The sequence below is a fragment of the Trachurus japonicus genome, chromosome 12 (assembly GCF_045865225.1).
Source record: "Trachurus japonicus isolate A0001 chromosome 12, Traja_1.0".
Classification (NCBI taxonomy): Eukaryota; Metazoa; Chordata; class Actinopteri; order Carangiformes; family Carangidae; genus Trachurus; species Trachurus japonicus.
Window position 1 is genome coordinate 21,929,615 of NC_140918.1, and position 19,353 is coordinate 21,948,967.

The 19,353-nt window shown below is 42.0% G+C and overlaps 1 protein-coding gene across 2 annotated transcripts in view; it reads left to right on the forward strand.

The window, feature by feature from the left end:
* The window catches only part of cntfr (ciliary neurotrophic factor receptor), a 256,798-nt gene that overhangs the window by 218,152 nt on the left and 19,293 nt on the right, over window positions 1-19,353 (forward strand). For both annotated transcript variants that reach the window (XM_085793841.1, XM_085793840.1), the window contains exon 7: window positions 5,677-5,840. In XM_085793841.1, the coding sequence (XP_085649967.1) occupies window positions 5,677-5,840 (164 nt within the window). The remainder of the gene's footprint in view (window positions 1-5,676; window positions 5,841-19,353) is intronic.

Genomic DNA, 19,353 nt, shown 5'->3' on the forward strand with positions numbered 1-19,353 from the left:
GAGGCAGATCGTAAATAAATAAAACAATTTCATGCTTCCTGGTGCACTTCTGAATTCTGAGTGGGAGTAAGACAATTCTCAACTGTCCTTGCTCATCCGACCAAAGCTGGGATAAAATTAGATGAGATGAGATTGTGTGTGTGTGTGTGTGTGTGTGTGTGTGTGTGTGTGTGTGCGTGTGTGCGTGCGTGTGCACATGCTGTGGGTACAGTTACAAAGAGATCCCTGAAGGAAGCTCCAGACTCATCAAACGATAGCTTAAAAACTTTCTAGTGTCAGACTGATCAAACGATAGCTGGAGTGTAAAGGCTTCTACAGTTAAAGCATTTTTACTTACAACAATGAACTTTTTTTTTCTTTCCCCCCCCCCCCAGCTCCAACATGAGCCCACCTGGGCACCTGCTGTTATTCAGTGCTATGTTACTCATTCACTGCCATTACAATGAATACAATGTAACCTAATTTCAGAGGGTGAATAAAGCAACTGTAGCTTTTCAGCAGCACCACAAAATGAATCACCTCTCACCTATGTCATCATTTTAGTTGAGACTTATAATGTGGAGTGATCAGTTCATCGGCGAGCGGCTCATGCTCAGGTTTAATTTGCTGTAGCTTCTGTGGCTGTTTGGGAGGGAGGGGGTAAAAATAAAAGTGACATTCTCAGCAGTACCCAGTAAAAGTAGATCACACTCATTAAAAGTGAAGAGGTTAATAACAGGCTGTTGAAAATACTTAAATAAAATAATCACATCCCAGTGCTGTTTACAGCAGCTGACTCATTTCTGTTTGCTCCATATTACCAAACTCGTAGCCCAGGCTGCACTGACAGGCTGATTTGTTACTCAAGACTATATTTATTCAGCAGAAAGAAAATCTGCTTGTTGTGATATTTTGTTGATTCCAGCAGACTCAGCTCCCTCCGCAGGGGAGGTCAGCGATTGGCATCGACCACTGAAAGAAAAGAACCCCTGAGAGCTGGCAGAGGCTTAGTCATATTAATAGAGAGAAGCACTAATTGGTGCCTTTCACCAAACCCAACCAGTGCAAATATCTCCAGGACAGATTTTTTAAAAGTCGTACGATTGCAATTTTCAGCTTTAGGTCCCTGAAGCATGTCGCCACAAATCCTGCTGCTTTCAACCTGGAGATCAGACTGTTGTATTCTCACCATTGTTAAAGGGACAACGAGGAGTTTTGGAAAAGCGAAGTGTTTTCACACTACATTTATGAGCCTCCGTGCGCACCGTGAAATTCTTTGACCGGCGCAAGACAGACTCATGTTTTCATTCATCAAGAATTAAAGTCAGAGGTTGAAAGACGATCAGATACCGTCATAGTTCCGACCATAAACAGCGATTCTGCTGCGTTATTCTCATGACTCGCCGCGAAACTGAAAGTAAAGAAACGCTGGTCAGCTCGACCAGCATTTCCAAATAGAAACTCCTAATAACAAAATAAGCGGGGGACATGAACGATATCAAAAATGTTGCCATTGGTATACAGTATGGTAACGTATATTCATCACATTAACGTGAGATTTTTTTTTACAATAATAATAATAACTCTTCGTTGTCCCTTTTCGCAGCACATGAAGGTTGACAAATGTTGCCATTGGTATACACAACAAGTATGATGAGTCCTTCATGAAACACAATCAAGATTTTATATGATACAACACCAAGTAATATGACTTTGTAATGTATCATTTCTTTTGAAAAACCATAGCAGGAGAGATTTTTTTAAATGTGCTTTTTTTAGAATTTAGTCTGTATTAGACAAAGACAGCAGCAATGCCGGACATTTTACTTCTTTATTAAATTGAATGCTTTTACAGGAAACTGTACGCTATGTAAATTTGGTTTAGTGAGACAATGTGGAATTAGATTCAGTAATCTTATTGTATGCTCTACCAATGCATGCTGTAGCCTTATATGGACCAATTAAAGTGCACTAAACATTATTGTATGCACACAAATTACAAAAAGCATGTGTACACAGTTAAGGTTCCCGCACAGTCGGGCATACTGTGCGTGTACTGTGAGCGGCGAGGACTGAAGTTTATAGAAAACTTTTTACACACTGCTCTAAGAGTGTGATGATTGTAGTTAAAAGAGGTAGTTGTCAGTTTGCCATTGTTTCAAAGCTAATATTATTTTTAGCAGTTGTACAGTAAGAGAACGTCTGTTCTCCATCTATCTTCATTCCATGCAAACCCACTTGGTTTGTTTTTATTTCAATCACTTCTTTTCAAACTGAAGTTTGCATGCTAACTAGCTAGCTCCCACCCATTGGCCTCGCCACTTTTTAGAAGTAGCACACCTGAAAGAGTTTTATCAAAACCTCTGGTATTGTTAACGCAGCAAAGGCTAAGGCTCCTGGCAACACTGGCAAGCACCCAGCTGTTAATGCTAATGTTGGCCATCCACCAAAAGCAAATCTTCACAAACTCCCTCGAACTGCATGAGGTTGTTGCTGCTTTTTTGTTTTTTTCAGTTGTTTTATGCCACTAGCTTGTTTTAATGTGTTTTTCAAATTTCAACTCAAGAAACCCTGGGGATAAATGTTGAAAATTTCAAAAAAAGACCTCGAAAACAAAAGGAAAAACATTATGATGCTTAGCTGAGCTTGAAATTTGTGTCAATAAAATGAGAATTTGCCCTAAATTTGGATGGAAACCTGTCTAGTGTTGCACACATACACAGTACTTTGATACTGAAACTGGTATTTACCAACAATTTGGGAAACAAAGTCCTATCTGAATACTAACACCTGAAAATTTGCATTTTCAAGTTCCCTTGACTGTTAGTCAGTGGTTTTTTTAAACTGGCTTTTGATTAGATGCACAAAGTAGTGGTCCTGAAGTCATGTGATCCTGGTGTAGTTTGTTTCTTTATAGCGTAAGATTAGCTTTTTACGTCCAGCGACTGTATTTTAACATTAACAAATCAAAACAGTCATGTACATTTGTGATTGTTTTGCTGAATAAAACCTGTATTATACAATGTTGTTTGTCTCAGGCCCCATTTTATTCAGTAATCTTAAAGCCAATGGAAAAGTCCCATTGGCTTTTCGGGTAACTGGGTGAGACTGGGTACGCCTCCAAAATTACCTCCAGGTGAGACACTACAGTAGTATAGCCCAACAGGCATTACACATGTAGTGGTTTTTGGTTACCACAACAAATATTTCTGTAAGAGCAGACAATTGTTCTCACCCATTTCATCCCATTTTCCTTTAAAAGATATTTTTTGTAAGGTATCACTGCAGATTGAAGCACTCCATTTCTGTTTCTCCCCCTTTTTTTTTTTTTTTTTGTTCATTTGTTCAAGGGCGCCGATAGACGCTGTCATCCAGCACCTGTGTATATTCCACATTTTTTGATCTATTTGAAAAGGACATTTATTTTTAAAAAGGGAGATGGTGTACCGTAAAAAGAGGTTTCCATATCCTTCATTTCTTTATCATGCCGTCACACCTGGAAGCATTACGTAAAAAAGAAATATTAATGGTTTCGAAACAGTACAATCAGATGTTCCGAGAAAAAAACCTGTGCGAGCTCAGACACGCTGGTACAATGGGTTCTAGATGCAGATTTAGCATTTGGGAGATCTCTCACACCTTATTTGCTGCATAATCACAGCCAGCAGGACAGCCGTTAAACAACTTTACATTTTTATCTTTTTAGTAAGGAAGATTAGCCGCGCATTCTGTCGTTCCGCTCCCAGCAGACGGTGCACAAAATGGCATTGCCAGTCGCCGTTTGAAAGATTAGACTTCTTCTACCTGTTTAAGCAACGGAGAGAAAGAATGGGCGGTGGCGGCGACTATTGCAATGTGACACTAAGACAAAGAAAGAGCAGCAGTGATGTGGACACAAATTTGAATGAACAGAGCCGGGGGAGGTGTGACAGACATTTCCAGGCCAAACACGGACAGGCACAACAAGGGATCTTCTAAAATGAGACCCTGATGATCACATTTCATTTTTTATTTATTTCTTTTGTCTATTTTTACCCATCGTGTGTTTCGACATCCTTTAACCCCACGTTTGTCTGCTAATTTATCAGTAGTGGAGTACAACAGCTAATGTCTACCTACCTGCAACATTGCTTCCCATTTCATAGACACTTTGAGAGTCTTTCAACTCTGAATCTGTTGCTCACAACTTCACATCACACAGACTCCTATTGTCTCAGAGGAATTCAAACTCTCCATGTGTAAGAGCCGAGGAAGTCGTTTTTTTTCATAGACTAGTTCTATTAGCAGTGTCTGGTCATATTCCAGGTGCCGTCCCTGAGGTCGTCGAAAGGAAGGATGTGTTCATTACTCATTTAACACACAAAGCTAATGCTCCATGTTTCGAGTCAGATGAATACTTTAAAAGCCTTCGGGACGACGCACCCATACAGATTTCTGTCCGTTTTGTTCCGTGCTGGTTGGACAAAGCTGCCGTGGACAAAGAATTCCTGCTCTCTGGTCTCTAATGACTTCACTTTGGTTTCACTCTGCCTGTATGCACTTGTCTTTCTCGTCCTCCCTCTCTGTCTCGCCTCGCCCCCCCCCCCCCCATTCCATCTTTTCTTCACACGTTTACTTGAAGAAGGTCACAAAGAGATTCTCATCCCTTTCTCAAGGGAGAAAGCTGCCTCACTGCTTTTATCTGTCTCTTATCGTCTCCAGCCATCGTTCATATTTTTAATCATTCATTCTGTGAAGGTCGTATCAGCATGAGAGATGTCTGTCTGTCTCTTCTGTCTGCATCCGTCTCTGTCCCCTCTGTTTACATGCTTTTCCACATGTGTGATGCTATATGCTCTTCACCTGAATTACCCTCATTCTTTGCCGCTGTCTGTGATCAGACATTCAGACTGTATATCTGCTGCTACCCACTTTGTATTGTGACTTTGTGTGTGTGTGTCTGCGTGTGTGGTTGAGAAAGGGTGTCATGTAGCTAAAGCAGCAGTGGGAGTGATCTAACAAAGACTCGGCCGCTCAATAACACCTGAGAAGCGCTCAATTGAATTCTCTCCATTTCTCTGTCTGTCTCTTTCTCAGTGGACATCTATTCAGAATTCACATTTCTACTTTCTTTTCATCAAGGACTGATGACTTCTCTCCATCTCCTCTCTTTCCCTGGACCTTCGCTTCCTGTCGTTTCATTCGTCTGGATCTTACCCCGCGTTTCTAAATCTTTGCCTCCTTTTTACGACGCAGGTTATGTGTCAAATATCTGAAGCCCCGAGCCCAAAGATGCCTTTCAATTACTGTGGAAAAATGATCCCAGTCTGTTATTGTGTAGGTGGTGTGTTGTGATGGGGTGAGGCAAAGGTTTAAATTAGCTGAACTCTGTTGAGCCAGACTGTGCTGACCTTTGCGGGTGCATCCAATTGTTCAATTGCTGAGACCAGACAAGTGAACTATCCGTCTGCAGATGCAGCCCCCAGGTTTGTTACAAAAATCCAAACATTGCCAGCAGTAAGTTGCTAGGAAAGGTACAGCTCAAGACCTTTTTTCTCCCACTGTAATTTGTGCCATAACTCAAGGTGACATTTATGACATAGATATTTTCTAGATTCTGGAAATCTCCAACCAGAGCCACGGAAGTTAAAGTTGTTTTTCTCGCCCATGACAAACAAAGCTGACCTTTCTGATATGATGTTTTTGTCCACCCCACAGTCAAACCAGACCCCCCGGAGCGCGTGACGGCGACCCCGGTCCATCTCAACCCTCGGAGGTTGGAGGTGTCCTGGCAGAGCCCCGCCACCTGGCCCGACATCGACAACTTCCCCTTGAAGTACTTCCTCCGGTACCGGCCACTCATCCGAGAACAGTGGCAGCATGTGAGTAGTGCAGTGCGTGTTCATGTGTGTGTGTGTGTGTGTGTGTGTGTGTGTGTGTGTGTGTGTGTGTGTGTGTGTCTGTGTGCGTGTGTGTGTGATATTCACATCATTATGTCATTGAGAAGCAGTCAGGATACCGCAAGAATCCAGTTTGGAAAAAAAGGTTTAATCCATTGGATAAAAACCGTATGTCAAGTTTCACAAGCTGGTCCAGAGAGAATCTTGAGTAATGTAATGACTCTGCCATGAGCCAGAAGTAAAGGAGATTATAAATGGTTGAGAGTGTTTGTTCACATATATCTCCATTACCAAAAGCAGTGAGTCAACACTGGAAAACACTTGTGAGGTTATGAATCTGTATTTGGCATTTGAGTCTGTGGTTGTTACTATTGCTGTTCCAAAGAAAAAGAATGACCTTCCGACTGAAGCTCACCTCATTGCAGAAATATTTCTCTCAAGGAAATGCACTGTTAGGTTATCGTATATTTTTGTAGCCAACTACAGAAATAAGTCCCACTCATGTTTTCCTACAGTATCGGGTCAGTAGTAAGTAAATTAAACAGGGGTATGTAAGACAAAGTCATCACTCAGAGAGAGATGCCTTTGGTCCAGCCTGTAGCCTTCAGAGTTTGATCCGTGGTCAGACAGACATAATCACACAGCTGCTTATGTTTCTGTATCTGACTGTTTCTTCTGGGTTCAGCTCCCTGAGGGCGTCATATAGTAAAAGCACATGTGTCCACTATGGAATTCCTGGGATGAAAGCCGTGTCTGCTCAGGTCTAACGTTGCAGCGCTATTATAATGCACGTCATTGGTTCTCAAAAGGTGTTGTTCCAAGGACTTGGGTTACGGACCTTCATATGGAGACATACATGGACACGTATATGAATTATGAACAATCTTTTTTTTTTTTTTCTGTCTCACCATCCCTGTGTGTATCCTTCAATGAGCCCTTCTTCCTCTGCTACTACTGAGCTTCATCAATATTTTAGTCTTTTCCTTCTGTTCTGTCTCTTTGTCTTTTCCTGTAACTACCACAGCAGTTCACTTCCTTTAGTTTAAAAGTTTGTGAAGTTTACTTGCTTGCTAGTTTGGTGTCATTTATTTAGTAGGATATATGTGAATTATTTGTACTGTAAATTATCAGTTTCCAGGCACCTCAGTGTGGTTATTTGTCCCCACTTGGCTTTGTTCATGTGGTTCGTACAAGTTGAACTAAGGATATAAACGCACATGAGAGAAGCAATGTCCAAGACATCCTTGATTTTAGTCCTCCCCCTTCATTATGCTGCTTTCAGGGCCTTCACGAATGAACCAAGGGCTTACTGTTGGTGATTGATCAACAGGAAATGAATTACAGCTATTAAAATCACTGATCCAATGTACAGTATCAAGTGATTTATGAGGTTTGAGGATTAGCTGGATCCTGCTTCTGAAATATGAAGATTTGCTCAGTATTATATTGCTGACTACCAAACAAAATTAGGAAATGAGGCAACCTTATTTTATAATGGGTGTTTTGATTTAGAATTTTATTTTTATATCTTTAAAGATTGAATTGTTTTTTTTAAAAGAAATGAATAAGCATTGTCCCGTTACCTAGCTACGAGATACATCTCTACACCAAACTTCACAAGTAACGCATGTGAAGACACCGCTGCTCTCTATCTCTATGCTCATCTCTACCCATGTTTCTCTGACACGCACACAAACACACACACACACACACACACATGCACAGAGATACGCTCACAGAAGTTAGACTGAAGAAAGTTCTGACACTGCTTCAGATCTCTGTGGTTTGAACTGCTGATTAAACCCGACACACACTCTTGGTTTTCCGTCTCCCACTCACCACTAATCAATCAATATGTGAGCTAAAGCATAACGTGAAGGGCGGGAAACCTTAAGTCAATATTTGGATTGGGTAAGAACACATAATTTGGAAATTACATAAATACGGACGATGACAGCTGAAAACTGCAGGGTTTTCCGTTTTTGTAGTTGCCTTTGATGAATGTCATGATTGTGGTTTTAACTTTTGCAGCACTAAGTGTGACTTTCAGACGGGGGAATTCTGCACTCGTCACCTGTGAACCTTTATGGTTGCATTTCTGCCCTTTTTATTAGATGTTGGGAGGCAGCGCTGGTGTGCAGTCTGGTCAACAAATACATTACTGATCTTTGTATATAGAAATAGTTGATGCTTAATTGGCTCAATTAGTCATGCCACAAGTTCTTGTAACAGTCAGTCTGAAATAGAGCTAAGTGACAATAACCAGCGCAAAAACAGGTATTGATATATCACTGTGTATGTATTGGGCATCTTAAAGGGATAGTTCAGTCCCAAAATTGAAATTGCACTCATTATCTACTCCCCCTCATGTGGACTAAGGGTTGGGAGAAGTTTCAGAGTCCTCCGTGGCTTCTCTGAGTTACAGGGGGTCTCGGCATAGCAGTGCATGTCAATATAACGGTTGCAAATGGATACCAACTGTCTTCGTAACAAAAAGACACACCAAAAAACATCCAAATACCTCCATGCTGCTCGTATGTAATGTCCGTCTTGTATTGAAGCCCAGAAATGCAAAATTGTCCCGAAAAAAAGAAAAGTCTATTTTTTAAGCTTGTTTGTAGCGTCAAATTTGGACGAACCAGGGTCTGTCCTCTTCCCAGTTCGTCCAAATTTGACGAACCGGGAAGAGGAGCTTTGAGAAGCTTCCGCTACAAAACGAGCTTGAAATATAGACCTATTTAATTTTTTCGGGACAATTTCGCATTTCGGGGCTTCAATACAAGAGGGACATTACATACGAGCAGCATGGAGGTATTTGGATGTTTTTTGGTGTGTCTTTTTGTTACAAAGACAGTTGGTATCCATTTGCAACCGTTATATTGACATGCACTGCTACGCCGAGACCCCCTGTAACTCAGAGAAGCCACGGAGGACTCTGAAACTTCTCCCAGCTATTAGTCGACATGAGGGTGAGTAAATAATGAGTGAAATTTAAATTTCTGGGTGAACTATCCCTTTAATTTGACAGCCTATTTCCTATCAGAGTGCTTTTGAAGCTCAGTGGGCTGCTTTGCCGCCGTTATCTTGGCATTTGCCCGACTCAGGCTGACCCAAAAATAGGCAAAATGCACTACAACATGTGTGGTGCTGAGAATTAGATGGGTGAAGATGCTTGCCACAACCCTTAGTAAAATGTATGGGAGTCTACAAGGTCACATTTCGGGCTTAGCTTCCAGTGGTCATGAGAGGGACGGCTGGTTTGATATTTCTGAGCCTCTGAGGTTTCTGCTTGGTTATGATATTATGGCCCGCAGTTTTGTTGGTTGATGACATCTAGCAGCACTAGCAATTAGGGCAGGAGCAAAAGGAAAAGTGCAGCTTTTAGAGTACAGCTACTCATTATGTTAAGTTGTGGTGGATGGGGGGTGAACAAAATACAGTAGGCTATTATAGCACAGGACAGGGGTGATTGATTCCCATGTGGAAGTGGCAGTTTGTTGTTGTTTCTATTGTCCGTGACAAAGTTATCCCAGTTGTTATCATTGTAACCATGACAACAAAAAACTAACCAAGCCTAGACCGTTATTATAGTAGCCATAGCAATGAAGTTAAGTAGGCTGCTCTTGATACAGTTGCCATGTTTATTATTGTTTCCATGTCAACAGGGATCCGGTATGCCTGCCACCATAGGGGTGCTGTTTCAGACACTCCTATCAGTCCTAGGAGAGTTTTCTTTTTTCCTTCTAGTAGTTTGTAATGGTTTGCTGAGATTGGACTATAGGCAAAAAGTTGTAGAATAAGTTTGGATTTAAAACTATCAAGTGTTGACATAAATCATGCAGTGGAGTTAATGAGGTTGCCAAAATAAGATAAACTGTTTACTGGCCCCATATATACTTCATTAATTATAGCCTCAGAGGTTGAATACTAATTGAAGGGCTCGGCGTTGCTGAGGAACTCTGCTTTAATGTGGTGAAATAGCAGAGCTGGGTGAGAATGGCTTTCACATGTAACATTTTGAAATGTGTTTTGAGTCAGGAATGAAAGTGCTGGTGTGATCAGACTGATCTTTAGAGGAAACCATCCATCCTCCGGAGGAATGAAGGGATGACTGGTTCAGATACTTGCAGTGATGGAGATTCATACGGAAAAGAGGAAAATGAGGGAGAGTTTTGAAGTTGAGATGAATGGAGCGCACCAGAGAAGAAGAAAAGCATTAATGACTAACAGGCTCTGGTGGATACAGTAAAGAGACGGGCACAGAGTGCGAGGTAGGCATTCCTCGATACATTTTGATTAAAGTCAGAGACTGACAAAGGTGATTGAAATGTAGACTCATTCGGATGAGTGACAAAGAATGCGGGTGAAGAAAGGAAACTAAGAGCTTATTGCAATAGAAAAATATTCAATGGCATGAAGGCTACAGAGTGAGGCCACAGAAAAATGAAAGAAGAATGATGTGTGAGAGTTATGGAGAGAGAGTGGAAAAGAGAGAAATTGGCATGTGGAGGGGAGCGTGATTAAAGGTATGAAGAAACGTCAGCCTCAAATAGATAAATGGATGAGAGCGTGAGAGACAAGAAGAAACAGGGAGCGCTAGAGGCTACTTTGAAAGCAAAGTTTTATAAGCTATCAGTTACAAGGTGTTTCAAGTTAAAGGGAGATAGATGAATGGTTCATGGGAAGAAAGGAACGAAGAGGAGAGACAAAAAACAACTTCTGGAATATGTTAAAGCCATAAAATAGTGGATAAAGTAGAGAAATAGGGGGAGGCTTTGGATTTGAGACCAACAGAGGAGCACAGTGTAAATTCTGGATGGTTTTACACATGAGTAACTTCGATAGGGAGACAGAACAGACAGAAAGATCCTCAACATAGGTAACTGATTTGCAAACTGGCAACAGAAGGAGTCATGATAGAGAGGAGAGATGGCAGGAAGCAGGGAATGCAGATGTAATGTGGACTGGAATCGATCTGCTTAATTTGAATTTTGTGCAAATTGTCGACAATGAACAATGACATTTCCAGTAAAAGATGATAGGCGAGTGAATTTAGCTTGTTGGCACCGGAACTCCTCCAAAAAACTCATATAGCATAAAGTTTACTTCAAGTCACCGCGGCTGTCTGACTCAGGGAGACTATAGCTGACTTCCTATCAGTAGTATAGGGATAGACTGTGAGAAGACTCTGTACACTCATCTGAGCTCTGTGTTTGTGTTTATCATCTCTGCTTATGAGAGGTGAAGCCATGAGAGAGTCAGCGCGCTGCTGATTGGGCTTTGTTCAGCCTGTCCCCAACGTGCAGTCTGGTCGCTGAAGCGCTAGCTCACTAGCCGTCTGCAGTCATCAGGCTGATCAGGCTTAAGGTACACAAACAGCAACAGGAGGTGGATTGATGTCAGTCATGTTTCTGCTCAGACTGATTATTACAATGGAAATCTGTGCAGTACAACACTCTATCTAAATGACTTTTATAGTCTCACTATACACTATACACTAAGGTTGTGCCGATTGGCGATCCAATCGTCTATCGGCGATTGGAAGGACGATCGGCGATGTTTTGTTTTCTTGCCGATTTTACACACACACATACTTGCTACTTTTTTATTGATCTAATGCGCAATCTTTTTGTTTTGTTTTAATGAAGCCGCTTGGCTTGCTGCTTCCAACAGATACTCTGTCAAATGACAATGTTTCACCAATCAAATGCAGCCACTGGCGACGTCCAATCCGACGGAGCCAGGTAGTCATATGACCGCACACAAAATCTCTGTGGTAAACAGGGTGGCCACTCCGCCTCAAATTTGAAGAAACACGTTTAGCTGGTGTTGTGGCTGTGACTAGGCTGCCGACGCCAGCCCTGTAACTGTATGTCACAGCCCGACGAGGTGTTCACTAATGCCACAAATAAATCACGTCCGCCATGAATAGATTTTTTTGTCTTGTATATCAAGACCCAACAATATGATGTTTCTATCATGTGTTGGTCTTGCTGCAGGAGAAGAAATATTGAAGAAAAAAAAAGATATTTCATTGTCATGGCCATAAAAGCATACAATAAGATTTTATGATGTAGGATTACAAGCAGCGATCTAAAAATAGACACAGCATTTTATATTTGTAAGAACATACAGTAGCATATGGTCTTTTAAAAATGATATATTGCTTTAGGATGTGCAGTGATGTAATATTACTGAATTGGCTCTGTTTGTAGCGATGCGTGCTCTGGTGTCCTGAGGCTGGAGACAGAAACAGCAGCTGAGTTGCAATGAGCTCAGTTACAGGACATTTCCTCCAAAGGGCAACGCGCGCGGGCAGCTTGTATGATGCTCGCATCATTGCTTGTTGACACACTGTACATCAACACTTATACAGTGTGTCAGTCTTATTTCTTATGCGCATCGGCGCTCTGGAAAAGTGGCAATTCCACACACGCGCTCCCTAGATGGACACATCCTGGCTGCTAGAGGCATCAGAAGACACAGATCAAATGGTGCAACTCTACAGTACGTGCCTCGGGTTCAGCGCTTTGCACCGACACGAACGATCAAAAAGGGTCATTTGATCCATGGAATGGAATCCATCATTGTTCGCTCTAAAGAAAATCATGCATCTTCATAGTATAGAGTCCAAATTGTGAGATAGTGAGTCAAAATCTTTTTCATTTCAATAGGGAGAACTTGTCAAATCAGATTTTTATTGTTGTTGTTTTTGTTCCTCTCAAGAAATTCCTGGATGGCACTTTCCATTTGACATTATATCTGTAATCTGATCTTTAATAGAGATGTAATCATCACAGAGACAAGAAGAAGCGACACACCTCTGTGCGTGCAGACGTTCGGTGAATTGTTCTGTTTCCCATGGCCTATAGCGTCGCACTGTTTCCATCGCCGGCCCTCGCTCTCCCTTCACTGAGATATGAACTCAAACTCTCATAGCAATTAGAGCAATGGTCCAGTAACTGTGATAAGAACAATTTCAGATTGCTCAATATTCTCTTTGTGGTATGAAACTGCATCTGCTGTGCTGTAATTGCCCTTTGGGGATGATGCTGAACTCCAGTCGACTGAAAACACACACACACGCAGATTTCCATGCAGACACTTTCACGCACAAAGACACACACACACGCAGACGGAAATGAACAGATGCGCATACGCTCTTAAATGCTGGTATGCACATAAATAAATACACGCTCTTGTTCTTTCTAATTACAAAGATTAATATACATGGAAATGCTTTTCCCCCGGTGCCCATGCACATGCACTCCCGAGCATCAGCATACATGTGAAAGCAAGAACACACGCAGTCACAATTATCAGAATTATACTAACAGACATTCAACACATGGGCAAACAGCACACTTCTGTATACACAACTTCCATCACGTCAAGTCTTGCTGAGAGAGTTCAGGGAGTTCATATGGATTGTTTTCGATGTCATTGGGCTAAATTGCTGCTTATAGTGATCAACATGTTCTTTCTTATTTTTAAGATAATAGCCCAAATCTCTGGATGGTTATTGAAACAAGTTTGATTTGTGTTGGAAATACACAGAAATTTTTGCAGACTAAAAATTACTTGAGAACATTGTACACCCATAAGCAGACTGTACACTTTATAGAGAGAGACCAAACCAATCCTGGGTCTGGCCTCTGTTTCCTCTGGGATTCTGGTCCATGTTGACATGATTGCATAACATCATTTCTGCGGATTTGTCAGCTGCACATTCATGCTGCCAATAGCCTGTTCTACTGCATTACATTTGCTACATTTGACTTTTCTCATAAAAAGGGACTTATAAACGAAGGACAACACTGGAGCTGCACATCCCGTCACGCAAGATTTTCTACCGGATTCACATGTGGTGACTGTGGAGGCCATTCAACTCCGCTGAACTCATTCCACGTTCACGAAACCCAGTGTGAAGCGACTTCAGCTTTGTGACAGGGTGTATTATCATAATGGAAGTAGTAATTACTTTTGCTGAGCACCATTTGCAGCCAACCTGAGCCAGAACCGGTTTGCCCACTCCCCCTCTGGCCTGTCACATCAACAAGGTGTTCAAATCCGAAGGCGTTCTGTTCACCAGAATCTTTTTTTTTTTGCTTTTCTCACCGATCCAGAGTAAAAAAAAAACTCTGGAGACCGTTGCGTGAGAATCCCAGGAGAGCAGCCTGTCTAGCACCAACAAGTCACTGAATCCCATTTCCCTCCCCTGCTTTGATGTTTGATGTAGACAATAGCTGGAGCTGCTCCTGCCATGTGATTGGCTGATTGGATAATTGCATAAATAAGCAGGCGTACAGGTGTTCCTAAGACAGGGTATATCTGCATATAACAGCACACCATCACACCTCCATATTCTCTTGAAAAGAAATGAAAATGAAATGTTACGTAAGGGACACAAACAGTCGGAGCCAATAAATGAAGCAGCCGGAGCAGAGAATAGAGGTGGACTTAAAATTCTTCTTCCTTTAATCTGTGTCCGCTTGACCAACACAGCCTTTCATTCGTTTATTTGTCCCACATTTTTCCTCCTTTGTCCTTCGGCCTGACACACCGCATCCTCCCTCTCCCATCCATCTCCCTTATCCTCCCTTTCACCTCGCTCTCTTTGTCGCCTTCCTCTCCCTCTATCGGTTTCTCTCTATTTTTTTTTTTTGCTTCCCTCCTTCGCTGCCCTCCTCTCTCCTCCTCCGTTCATCTCCACCATTGTTCCCACTTCGCCATCGTTCTCTTCTACCACCAACACACCGTCTCTCTCCCTCTACATCAACTCATCCGTGTAATAATGGTCTTTGTGTGTTTGCCAAAAGTCACTCTCCTCCTGCGAGCACTTAGATGAATCAATAGTGAGCCAAGAGCTGTGTGTATGTATGTGTGTGTGTGTGTTGGTAAGTAGATTAACACAGATATAGTCTACAGTATGTGTGTGATATGTCAGTGCATGCTCTTTTTTTGCCTGTTTCTGTGCTCTCTGTTTTGGGGATTGACATTATTATTATCATGGCAAAGGAAAAAGCAGAGATTGACACTGGTTGAGCAGTTTACTAACTCATTCTGACACTGAATGTTGAGAAATCCAAACAGCTCCTCCCTCATTTTTATCCCCCCCCCCCCTTCTCCTCTTTTTCTCACCCTCTTCACCTCATCTACCAATCCTCCCCCTCCTTGTTGCATTTTCACCTCCCAATCTCATTTTTCCCCTCTCTCAGCAATCCACGGGGTTGTGTACCATCACCCACTCATCCCTCCAACTATCCCTCCATCCATGCATTAAGCCAACTATCTACCCATCCATCCCTCAAGCCATCCATTTGTATCTATGGGTGCACATGATAAATGTTTAGACCTTGTTCGGGGGAAAACATCCCATCTAAAGGACACTGCCAAAGACAGACCATTTATCAAACCCCATCTTTCTAACACACAAACACACACACTCAAACACAGGCATGCGCGCACTCACACACACAGCTGATTCCCTGCTGTCACATATGAAAGTCATCATCATTTAGCTCAGCTGTCAAAATACATTAAAGTCTAATTGTGTCCGTTACCTTTACATAACCACACAAACACAGCAGACCCATTATGAGCTTACAGACTTTACACATGTGTTGGCTTTTTTGTTGTTTTTTTAACATATTTTTGACAGAATCTAAAAAAAACAGGAAAAAATCAATATGAAACAATCTTTTGCTCTCATTCTTGTCACCATGACAGAAGTTAGAGAGCATGTGGGAAAGGGGCAGTAAAGGGAACTAGAAAATTTCCTCTCGGGAAATTTTGAATGGGCCGCGGGGCTACTGCCGATTTTGCCATCTCTGTCAACATGGGAATCAAACCCACGATCTTAAGCGCAAGACAGAGCTGATCAGACAGACACATGATCATCTTTCTATAAGCACTGATATGGAGGAGCTGTAATCACATTAGGTTAACTGTATGTGTGTGTGTGTGTGTGTGTGTGTGTGTGTGTGTGTGTGTGTGTGTGTGTGTGTGTGTGTGTGTGACACCAACAAGGTTTAACTTTAAAACCAGATTAAATCATGGTTTAAGTTTAAATTCTGTTGCACGTTAACTGTGTTTTAATCACATGAAGGTGTGTGTGTGTTTGTGTGTGTGTGTGTGTGTGACTGTAATCACATGAAGCTGGCTCTAGAGTCTGTGTGTGTGTGTGTGTGTGTGTGTGTGTGTGTGTGTGTGTGTGTGTGTGTGTGTGTGTGTGTGTGTGTGTGTGTGTGTGTGTGTGTGTGTGTGTGTGTGTGTGTGTGTGTGTGTGTGTGTGTGACTGTAATCACATGAAGCTGGCTCTAGAGTCTGTGTGTGTGTGTGTGACTGACTTGACACATAGTTAGTTAGTAGCTGCATCCTGTGTCAGTCTGATTTAGCTGTGTCTGTGTTTATAAACATTTAAACGAGCGCCAGGTGGATTGTTTATGAAGTTAACGAGCTCTGGCCTGAGGATCAAAGAGGTTACCACGGCGATAGGGGCCCCCGCAGGCTGAGACAGACAGAAACGTGGAGAAAAAGAGCCATTTTCTGCCTCTAAACCGGTCTCACATTTAGGCTTAGCATGACAAAACGGTAACTCCTATCAGAACAAAACACAGATCAACGTTGCTCTAAGGACTTACTGAAAATTTCGGTACGATTTGGTGTTTCTACAGTAAATATTTTGGCGACGCTGGCAGTTTTAAAACATCAGGCCGTTCTGCTTCTCTCAGAAAATATTTGTATTGGACTCAATGAGGAGCAGGGACAGACGTGGCCGCACTCAGAGGCTGATTCTGTCAATTCTGTAAGTCTCTCTGATATTTTGAGCACATGACATGAGAGATAACAAGTTTGTCTTACAAATTCTGAAAAAATTATGTCTGTAGAGTGTAAATTGTGGCCGTGCTGACAGTTTATCCAGAAAAAATACAGAATGTTTCTTCACTCTCTCCCACTCTAACCGATGATGTCACGCACTCTGACACGAACATTCTGTCCAATACACACCCATTATAAACTCATAATTTCTCCAAAAATGATCATGGTCATTGATCAGGGATTGATCAAAAACTATATGACCTATCAAAACGTGGAGTAATACGACAATACACAAGACTTGTGTCTACTGTTTAAAGTTTAAATGGAGTCTCTAGGTGAAAGTATGCCTGAGCAGTAGACATTTGTTAAACTCCAATGATTGGTCTTTTTCGGTCTTTTTTTTCCGCCCGTCCCATTGACTTACATGCAAAATTTTTGCGCAGTTTTTCGCGACTACGTCGCGAAAAATTCGTAAACTGTTGAGAAAAGTAATAGCACCCCGATCCCGATCTAACCGCACGTTTTGATATATAGCGAATCGAAAATCGTCCGGAAGATGAAGGAGAATAATAATAAGAAGAAAAAATCCACACAATAACAGGTCCCTGCAGCTATTTCATAGCTGTTGGGACCAGTGCCCGGTGCGATTGCCCGCGTCCCTAAATATAAAAGGGAAGTCCGGAGGCAGAAAGCAACACCTACAGAGAGGCAGCTTTTCTCTGTTAAACACTATTATACAAATACATGTAGATCACTCATTAGAGAGGGAACTCTCTTTTCTAGTGTGTATGTGTGTGCGTGTGTGTGTTTGTCAGAGTGCAGTTGGGATATTTCTGCGTTCTCTACTTGCTGTGCTTTGGAGAATTTACTGTGTAAGGGTGAATGAAGATGAATGGGGCCACTGCCCTCCTCCTCTGCCTCTATTGATTTCTATATCACCATGTCAATCCTTGGCCTGTCAAACACACACACTCCTATCTTCTCAGAGATGTCAGGCCACACACACTTACACAAATGCACACACACACACTCTGTATTGACCTCATCCTGGGAGCTCATGTCTCATGGCTAATAAAGTACTGATAGAATGAAACATGGAAACTCACCAAAGCTTGTTAGGATTTGACAAACAAATCCCCGTCCTCCCACACAAATATGAACACAGAAATAAAACTTTGAAGTTGAATAACAAAAAAATAAATGCATTTATTGGCATGCTGCTGATTGTGTTGCATTGAAATTTGTAAAATAAGAATCCACCCATACTGTCTGTCAGTGTTATCTTTGGAGAACAGAGGTTTGAGCTGGTGAGCAGCAGGTTCACTTCATCAACTTCTGTCAGCTTTAGTTTTTATCATTGGAGAAACTGGGCTGAAATCGTGCTGAAACTCTTAAGGGACATTAAAAAAAAAGTCCCTGTGGTGATTTGAGTGAAAGACTGATGATTCAGTTTGAGGCTTTCTGAAAAATGATTGGGCAGCCCCACAATTTGCCCAGCAGAAGCACCAAGCTGTTTTCATTGGAATTCATTTTCTTTAATTCAATTAATAGTTTTCTGCAGCTTTCTTTTGTCAGAGCTGGCATCCTGAAGAGTATAGCTGTTTGTCATTTGTTTGATTTTTCTGACAAAAACATCAAAGAAAAACAGCCGCTTCAAAGCCCTGAATGACTTGACTTTCAATCCAGAACTTGAACACAGCATAACTTTTAATGCTTTAAAGAAATAGTTGCTGGAAAAAATCCCAGATCTCAAATCCATTGATCCAGAGACAATCTGTACATCAAAGTTAAGACAGAGGTTTTATCATTTCAAACAGACAGCTAAGGAAACACCTAATTTCCTTTAAACCTCACAGCCAGGGCTAAATTCTCCATGTGAAGAATTGGCAGCGTGACAGCTCAGATAGAGTCCTGGTGGATGGGAAAGAAATGTGTCCACAAGTTAAAAAGTTCAGAGCTCCACCTATACCTCCTTACTGGATGAGGAAGTGCCCTTTAGCAAAGTTACATATGGACAAAAGTATTGGACCATCTCCACATTACACCTCCAGGAGCTTTTATGACTCCCCAATTTAACTGTAGGCAATAACATGAAGTAATAACAGCTAACAGCGTTCTACAATTTTGGGAGTGTCTGTGGGAGTTTTTGTACATTTATCCAGAGGAGTATTCAGGAGGTCACTTGTGGCCTGGCTTCCTGAAATCTCTGTTCCACTTCATCTCAAGATGGGTTGGAGGTCAGGGCTCTGTGTGGACCAATCAAGTTCTTCTACACCAAACTCATCCAACCATGCCTTTATGGACCCTGAATTATACACTGGGGCTCAGTCATGCTGGAACAGGAAAGAACCTCCACAAACACTGTTCCCACAAAGCTGGAATCACAGAATGGTCCCAAATGTCTTGGTTTCCCTGGCCATTGGGTGAACTCCTGGAAAACCAACCGCAAAGAATATACCCCAACCCCTCGCTGCAGTCAGGCAGGTAACGCTTTCCTGGAATTCACCAACCCAGGACTCGTCCATCACACTGCAGGATAGAGAAGCATTATTTGTCAATCCACTGAACACGTCTCCACTGCTTCAGAGTCCAGTGACAACGTGTTTTACCACTCCATCTGACACTCAGCTTAGTGCTTGGTGATGTAAGGCTTGCATGGAGCTGGTTGGCCATG